The sequence below is a fragment of a genome, unplaced genomic scaffold, assembly GCF_019419815.1.
Source record: "Pyrus x bretschneideri cultivar Hongxiangsu unplaced genomic scaffold, Pyrus_bretschneideri_v1 Contig144, whole genome shotgun sequence".
Classification (NCBI taxonomy): domain Eukaryota; kingdom Viridiplantae; phylum Streptophyta; class Magnoliopsida; order Rosales; family Rosaceae; genus Pyrus; species Pyrus x bretschneideri.
The window spans coordinates 181,543-190,679 of NW_025999440.1; the positions used below are offsets into that span (position 1 = coordinate 181,543).

At 39.7% G+C, this 9,137-nt stretch overlaps 1 protein-coding gene across 1 annotated transcript; it reads left to right on the top strand.

Moving 5' to 3' along the window:
* Positions 1-280: 280 nt before the first annotated feature.
* On the top strand, positions 281-2,192 carry LOC103933071. Its single transcript, XM_009342725.2, has 4 exons — positions 281-672; positions 768-946; positions 1,219-1,417; positions 1,867-2,192. The coding sequence occupies exons 1-4, from the start codon at positions 594-596 to the stop codon at positions 2,094-2,096; spliced, it is 687 nt and encodes a 228-aa protein (XP_009341000.2). The 5' UTR covers positions 281-593; the 3' UTR covers positions 2,097-2,192.
* The last annotated feature ends 6,945 nt before the right edge of the window (positions 2,193-9,137 follow it).

Genomic DNA, 9,137 nt, shown 5'->3' on the forward strand with positions numbered 1-9,137 from the left:
ATTAAATTGAGATAAATTGATAAGCGTTGGATTGAACGAGAGTCATTTTTTGCTTAAGTTAATAACTAAACTATCTAAAATCGGAGTAAAAATAATTTTGAGGCATGGGCCCACCCGTCCATTTTTGTACCCGAGAATACGAAGCCCAAATCCGGGTCCTGTCATAAACCGTGGGCGAACTACAGTCGGACAAAACCCACACTACGTGGCATGATCTGAGAAGTGGTGTGAGCTCACGCACCAAGCCTCCCAGAATTAAACGCCGTCTTATATCCGAAACGGTATAGATAGCGCGAAGCGCGAACTGGTCACGGTGAAACCCTGGTTTTCGTTTCTCTCTTCCCTCGTCAACTTCGAGCTCACGACAACATAAGATTCGAACGAACACGCCGTTGAACCACCGCCACAACCTCCACCACCGCACTTTTAATTTGACGAAATTGCTCCTCGCGGCTGTGTTCTCAGGGAGGAAAGGAGAGAGGAGCTGCGTCGCGCGCACAACACCCCCCCCCCCTCGGCGGGCGTTTCTTCCGATCATCGTTTCGTCCAAAATTTTGAATTTTAAAAATAAATTAGTCGCGATTAAACTCGCCATGTCGATTAGGGAGCTGCGGAGCTCTACGGTTTCGGTCAATTTGTTCACCTTCTGCGTTTTCCTCAGCTGCTTTCCAGGTAATTTTTCGTTATTTTCTCGGGAAACAAACAGGATGCGAGGATTCGAATGCGACGCTGTTTCGTGTGAAATTGATTTGCTTTTGCGTATGTAGGATTTATATTATCGGCGATCGTGACGCTGGATTCGATAGTGATATACAACACGCATGAATTGATAAAGGCTGTGAAACCGAAGGTGTATTTCCAATGCATAGGGGGGAACAAGACGAATTTTCCAGACGTGAAGGAGAAGAACGTCAGGTATAATTTCAACGGCGAAGAGTCTTGGCAGGTGAGAAAGATTTTCACTTTCGATTTCATTTCAGTAATTATATTCGCTCAGTGTTACAGTTTGGAGTATAATGTTGTGGGATTGTGATCGTTGAATATGTAAAAATAAAGCGTGGTACTGATTGACGGTCTGGCAACATAACATAGACGATATCTTTCTAGAGAATATTTGTATGTTTGTATCCGGAAGTTGTTTTTTTAGCTGAATAGCTGTTGTTGAGCTAAATTTGGCTAGGTGTCTAATGGGATTACAATTGGTTTTCGTGCTTTCAGCCTCTGACAGAGTTTTCGGGTAAGAAGTGCAAGCGATGTGGATTGTATGAGGCGGATACCTTTAAACCAGATGACAAATTCGATGAGTGGGAGTTGTGTCCTTCTGACTTCAATGCTTCTGATGGGAAATATGTGCGGTTCAAGAACAAGGAATTCAACATTACGTTTTGGTGCCCAAAGTGTGTACCTGATATACCTGGTGAGTGAGTCTACGCAATGAACTTTTTTTTTAGCCCATTTGCTTCCTATATAGTTTCGTAGTTTTGGACGACAAGGGCTTTTGAGCTTAAACTGGTTAGAATTAAATTCATGCTCATTTCGCTCGTACCTCGTTTGATAGTTTTGGATGATAAAAGCCTTTGTGCTTAAACTGCCTGCTTAGGCCATTATGTTACCACATAGATACCATTTCTGGGCACAACAAGACCATTAAGTATAAGCCATTTAAATGTATGGCTAGCAACCTTCGGTTGATAAGCGTGGTTGAATGTATTTGGTAATGTTGGAATTTTCACAACTGGGTTTGTAGTTCAATGAATTTATAACATGTACAAAGTTTTCGTTTGGGATCTTTTTGGCATGCATGCATTTGTATTTGAATTCAAGCCACTTTGTTCTTAGTGTTCAACTTCTACTATGTTTTTGTAGCTTCAAGTTCCACCACTGCGCCGGACAAAGAAGAAAAGGAGAAGGGAATGCATGTTGTTCTAATACTTTTAATTGTTGTAGCCGTTTTAGCAGTGTGTATTGTCGTTGGCTTTGCTGTGTACAAGTACTGGCAAAAGAAGAAGAGAGAGCAAGATCAGGCTCGGTTCCTAAAACTGTTTGAAGACGGGGATGATATTGAAGATGAAATGGGGCTTGACCATATAATCTGATTATAAACAGGTTTATCTTACATAAATTTTGTTGTTGTAAAAAGAAAAGGAGAACAAAGTTAAAGTTAGAAATATACTGTGCAGCGCTTTACTGTAGTCGAAATTACGAGTTATATGCTTGTGTTGGTTAGATGCACAAATGAGACATACAAAAGTTCCATGATCTCAAAGTTCATAGTAATGTTGGAAATCATTGTTCACTACATGTCTTTCGATCTTATCGATACAAGCAAGGCCAGTAGCCGAAAAGACTCTCACAAACTCCGGTCTCCGGCACGTCATACGCATATCTAACCCTAGTAGTTTCTTGCCCAGTGTAGTCCTGAGACTCTGTTTTCCCTCCACATGCAAACCAAAGATCATACCAAGGATTGGAAAGATCAGAAGCAGAATGACCTTGTGTGAACTCTTCATGCTCCGGTTGACTTTCGTGGTGTTGTTTGCTTTGCCTGGAGTCTTCGATCTCCTTCAGCTCGGCTCCATCTTCATTGCTGCCATTTCCGTTGGCAACGCCGTAGCCATCTCCCCAACAGTCACCAAACGAGTGTTGATATTCTCTTAGCCAGTTTCCACAGCCGTAATATGACAGCTCTTCGTCCTCATAAGCCTCCTCAGCAAGCTCATTCCCATTCCAGGGACTTCTTGGAAAATATTCCTCCTGTGCAGAAACGGGGTTGAGGAAAGGGCAGGGATACCATGTTGCATCTGATGACAGATTTTCACCGTTGCTGGCAACAACGTAAGTGGTATCATATGGCCAGAAGTGGTTGTCCATTGGCTCGACGCTCACTCGAATTCAAAGCTCCAACGAAGCTTGAACTTTAAGCACTCTGGAGTTGTGACGATGCAGGAAAGGCTACAGCATATTATACTATGTAGGAAGGGTTATCTTTTGATAAAAGAAAAGCAAAGGGAATACAAGCATATCGGATTTTGATGGAGATTCCGTTTTGTTCTTCGAATTCTATCGACTAATGGCCATAACTTCCTGGAATCGAATCTCTTCTTTTCGTGTGAAAAGAAGCAGAAAAGATGGCCTCAGGCATTGGCCGGCAGAGCATCTTTATCCAATGTCTTGTGCGCCGAGGTAAAAAAGTTCACAGCTTCCACTTGCTGAGAAAGAATTTTCTCTGGGTCCAAACAGTCCCATTTGCTTTCAAAGTGGTTGGCAACTTGGCATAGGATCTTTTAAAATTTCCATACAGCAAAAAATTCCTGCTGAATCCATCAAACGAAGAAAAGAAAGAAATCGGAATGGCGGAAATCCGAAATGAAGCATTTCATTTATGGTTTTCAGTCGCACAGAACATCTAAATTCCACCAGAGATGGAATCTGTAACATGAAATTGAATTACATTCTAATTTTCTGAATCCTAAATCACAATGATTAACAACCGAGATCGAAATTATGACAAAGAAACATGGTCAACTCTGATATATGGAAAGGATGCTTCAATGAAGATTTGCTCTGGGTGAATTCTTTTCCCCATTTCTTTTTGCTCAACATAAATATTACTATAACCTATGACGTGCTGATTTATTTCTGCATTTCAGAGATTGTCAACAAGGTTGCCTGGACAATGATTCTGTTAAGGGAAAAATAGTGGTATGCGATGACGAAACTGGAGATATTGAGGCACGCAGAGCAGGAGCACTTGATTCAGTTTTACTTAATTCCTACGGAAAATATAATGATCTTTTTCGAGCTCCCATATTACCGGCTACAATATTGATGAAGGAAGATTATGAAGTGGTCAGGTCCTACACGAGTTCCACTAGGTGCAAATTCTTTTGGGTAATCATAAGGGAATTGTCTTAACTGCTCTCGTTCCTCTTATTTTATGGAGATCCTCAAGCTCAAGCAAGTATATTCAAAAGTGAATTCGTAAAAGATCCCGCTGCACCTACTTTTGCTTACTTCTCTGGGCGTGGACCTAATGATATTTTGAACAATATTATTAACGTACTTGTTTCGTCTCACTTTCTGCTATCTGTCTTATTTTGTACATACAGTAATAACAATTGCATTCTGCATTATTATAATGTATTTCAGCCTGATATAACTGCCCCGGGGGGTGGAAATTGTCGCTGCATAGTCTGCTGTTTCTTCTCGCACACCAAGTTCTGAAGACAAGAGGCGTGTAAAATACAATATGTTGTTTAGAACCGCTTTGTCGTGCCCCCACGCTGCTGCAGCATCTACATACGTAAAATCATTCCATCCAAACTGGTCTCCTGAAGCTGTCAAGTCATCTCTGATGACTATTGATATTGTCTTAATAATAGCTACTGAAATTGTATGTTATATAGTTTGGATATTCTCAGATTCGATTATTTTATTTACTACTTTTTTATTTTTTTTGCTTCTTTTTCTCTTGTAGCTATTGGAATAAGTCAATATTTAGGAAAAAATGAATGTAAATATTTTGTAATTATTAGAGTCATGTTTTAAGAAGGATATTGTGTCCTTTATTTCGTTTCCTTTTGTAACAAGGATTGTATATACCTTTTATTCAGAATTGTGGAATACAAAAAAGTTAAGCCATAAAATTCTATTTGGCATCAGAGCCAAGCTGCTGTAACCCTAGAAACCATAAAACAATATTTTTTGTCTTCCGCTGCTGCGTTCGGTAGATTGGTTTCCTACGCTGTTGTGCAGAAATTGGTCAGGTCGTGTATCGTGGGATTGCAGCACGTTGTCTACCTGCTGCCGTGAATTTCTTTAGTGCAGCGCAGTACCTTGCTGTTGCTGTGAGGGTTGTGTTGCACAACTTGGTTTCGATCCGAACTCTATATACAAGTGTGCCGTGTATTATATTTCGTATTGTGCCTCATGGGAATATTGCTCTGCTACTGCAATCTGTTTGCTATCCGTGTGCCCGTCTGCAGCCTTCCCATGAGTGGCTGCTGCAATTCTGCCGTGGGTGGGTAATTGCTACATAATTGCAGACTTTTTTTCTTGTGCCGTGGATAATCCTTGGAAAGGATTGCAGCGTGTAGTTGTTTGCTGCAACCCCTTTTCCTTTTGCGCAACTTGGTTGCAACACACAAAAATAAAAAAATAAAAAAAAATAAAAAAATAAAAAGAAGGAAAAAGAAAAGGATGCTGCTTGTTTGTTCTTGCAACTTGTGGTTCCGTAATTAGTAGGGTGTTGTGATTGCCGTGTACCTATGATTTTCATTTTGTGTATTATTAAAATGGCAAATACAAGTTGGATTTTTGATTCCAGTGCAACGGATCATATGATGTATGATGGAACTTTGTTTCAGTCCATGAAAGATTCTCATAGAAAGTGTGCGGCAACTGTCAATGATACTACTGTTGTTGTTGTTGTTGGAGCGGGAACAATATCTCTTACATCCTAACTTCCGTTACATAATTGTTTATTGGTTCCGTCGTTGTCCCATCACTTATTGTCTGTACCACAAGTCACTGAACAATTGGATTGTGTTATAGTAAGGTATCCTTCATTTTGCTTGCTTCATTCCCTCCAATTATGAATAGAAGATCTTCTCCATTTGCACTAGTACACTCTGATGTGTGGGGGCCTTCCCCTATTAGTACTACTTTGGGAATTAGGTGGTGTGTTACTTTCGTGGATGATTGCACTCGTATGATGTGGTTGTATATGTTGAAAAATAAAAGTGAGTTTGTGATGTGTTTCGTCTATTTCAACAGATGATTAAAACTTAGTATTCCATTGATATTAAAGTTTTGCGTTCTGACAATGGTGGAGAGTACATAAATTCTGAGTTATCCAGGTTTCTCCAAGATCGTGGAATTATTCATCAAACTATCTGTCCGTATACTCCGCAACAGAATGGGGTTGCTAAGAGAAAGAATCGTCATATCTTGGAAATTGCTCGTGCCTTGCTTATTGGTGCGTCCATGGCTAAACATTTTTCGCTTGAAGCCATTACCTATGTCGTGTATGTGATTAACCTTATGCCATTTCGGGTTGTAAAATTTCGTATACCTCTTCAAGTATTGACGGAACATGTTCCTGTAGTATCCACTAATACCCTTACTCCTCATGTGTTTGGATGTGTAGCATATATTCATATTCACAAGATTCATTGTAGCAAATTGGATCCATGTGCTCTTTGGTGCGTTTTTGTTGAGTTTGCCTCCCAACAGAAAGGGTATAAGTGTTATTATCTTGAAACTCAACATATGTATGCAACTATAGATGTTACTTTTTTTGAATCAGAGTATTTTTATTCTTCGATCCCATCACCTTCAGATCACCAGGGAGAGAACACTAGTGGTGATCAAGTTGATCTTGGGTGGTTAGAGGTACTAGAGGATGTGGTATGTAGTTCAAGAGGAGCATATGTTGACTACAAAGATGAAAATGGGACACTAGTCTCTCGGCAAGAAACTGCCGAGAATGATATGGGCCTTCAGCTGCTGCATGCCGAGACAAGTGCAGACTTTCGGCAAGGTCCTGCTGAGGAAGCTATAATAGTCCAGCAGCATATAGTCGAACCAAGGACTTCACGGGAAGAAGTGCTGTCTGCAGAACCCACATCACCCTCTCTTTCTCGATAGTGCCACCCAATTTGTCTTCTCTGAATATCCCTGAGGTAAGTATTACAAATGCTCATGTAACTAATCCAAATAATGATATAAGTACGTATAAGTTGCCGATAAGGCAAAATCGTGGTGTTCCTCCTAACAGGTTTTCTCCTGAAGCAAAAGTAAAGTATCTAATAGCAAATTGTGTGTCATGCAAGAACCTTGCATTGGAACGCCAAGCCTGGGTAAATAATGTGGAAGCAATCCAAGCACCAACCCAAGTTGAGGAGGTATTGAAGGATCCTAAATGGGCTGCTACAATGGATGAAGAAATGATGGCACTGCACAAGAATGATACATGGGAGGTAACAGAGCTACCTAAAGGCAAGACACCAGTTGGGTGTAGATGGGTATTTACGATCAAGTACAAGGCAAACGGATCGGTAGATAGGTATAAAGCAAGGTTAGTAACAAAGGGTTATACTCAAACTTATGGTGTTGATTATCAAGAAACTTTTTCTCCAGTAACGAAGATGAATACAGTACGAGTTCTGATTTCATTAGTTGCAAATTTGAATTGGCCACTGAAACAGTTTGATGTGAAAAATGCTTTTCTTCATGGGCACTTGGAAGAAGAGGTATAATGGATTTTCCTCCGAGGTACAATGCTGGAGGGAAAACCAGAGTATGTAGGTTGCAAAAGTCACTTTACAGACTTAAGCAATCACCTCGTGCATGGTTTGGTAGATTTACTCAAGTTATGAGGAGGATTGGGTATTATCAAAGTCACTCGGATCATAAATTATTTGTGAAGCGGAGAAGTGGTAAAGTGACGGCCTTAATTATTTATATGGATGACATGAAAATAACGGGTGATGATTCTGAAGAGATGATGAAGTTAGAACAAAACCTTGCAACCGAGTTCGAGATGAAGAATTTAAGAGATTTGAAATATTTTCTTGGCGTGGAAGTCGCTCGATCATCTAGAGGTATTTTCTTGTCTCAACGTAAATATGTTCTGGATTTATTAAAAGAAATAGGCATGCTGAGATGTAAACTTGTGGGAACTCCCATTGTTGAGAAACATTATTTGAGGATTTATCCAAACCAGGAGCTAATTGACAGAGGTAGATATCAAAGACAAGTGGGGAGGTTGATTTATGCACTCACCTAGTGTATGCCGTAAGTGTGGTAAGTCAATTTATGCACTCACCTAGTGTTGATCATATGACGGCGGTAATGAGAATCTTGGTATATTTGAAGTCTGCCCCGGATAAAGGAATTTTGTATGAATGTCATGGACATATGAGGATTGAGGGATTTACTAATGCTGATTGGGCAGGTGATGTGACTGACAGAAGGTCTACATCTGGGTATTTTACATTTGTTGGAGGTAATTTGGTTACGTGGCGAAGCAAGAAGCAGAATGTGGTATCACGGTCTTCTGCTGAAGCCGAGTATAGGGGTATGGCACATGGTGTATGTGAGATTCTTTGGCTACGAAAATTTCTTTGGAGTCTTGGTTTTAAACAGAAGGAGGCAATGAAGTGGTATTGTGATAATAAGTCCGCTAGAGAAATTGCTGAGAATCCAGTACAACATGATAGGACTAAGCATGTTGAGGTTGATAGACATTTTATCAAAGAAAAGCTGGAGAAGAAGATTGTGTCAATACCGTTTATAAACTCAGAGGAACAACTTGCAGATATTCTTACCCATGCCGTGTGTAGTAGGAGGTTCGATGACTCGCTTGTCAAGTTGGGCATGAGTAATATCTATGCTCCAACTTGAGGGGGAGTGTTGGAATAAGTCAATATTTAGGAAAAAAGGAATGTAAATATTTTGTAATGATTAGAGTCATGTTTTAAGAAGGATATTGTGTCCTTTATTTTTATTTCCTTTTGTAACAAGGATTGTATGTACCTTTTATTCAGAATTGTGGAATACAGAAAAGTTAAGCCGTAAAATTCTATTGTAGCTTGGCCCATGAATAAAACCTACAACTCTAGTGGTGAATTTGCATCTGAACATATCAATGCCGTATCGGAACCCGATTATACTGGTGAATTTGCTTATGGATCCGAATATATCAATCCAGTACAAGCTGTAAACCCTGAGCTTGTATATGTAGGAGGAAGAACGATAAAGAAATGTATAAGAAGGGAGAGGTTTTTAAAACTTGAAAAGACTCTTTTGATTTCTGATTTCTTTTTCACACATCAAACTCATAACAGTACATGGCTTTTATAGCCATTACAATACATCATCATTTATTTAGCTAATTATAAACTTCTTAATAATTGAAACATCTAGAGAAATCATGATTAACTCTATAAATTCCAAACATCACAACTCTAGAACTTCTATCTTCCTGATTTATGACTCTTTCTTTGTACCTTAAATTTGGTTTAATCTTGCAACATTGCCTCCCTTAAACCAAATTTGCTTTTGATTCCTAGTCTTGCAACATCTCGCTTGAACACTTGTCCACCAAGTGGTTTTGTGAACACGTCTGCCATCTA

Bases quoted from the DNA above. Each gene is read 5' to 3' on its own strand.
- LOC103933071 (XM_009342725.2), top strand. From the start codon at position 594: ATGTCGATTAGGGAGCTGCGGAGCTCTACGGTTTCGGTCAATTTGTTC. The intron at 947-1,218 runs GTGAGAAAGATT...TCGTGCTTTCAG, and splicing joins ACGGCGAAGAGTCTTGGCAG to CCTCTGACAGAGTTTTCGGG. The intron at 1,418-1,866 runs GTGAGTGAGTCT...ATGTTTTTGTAG, and splicing joins GTGTGTACCTGATATACCTG to CTTCAAGTTCCACCACTGCG.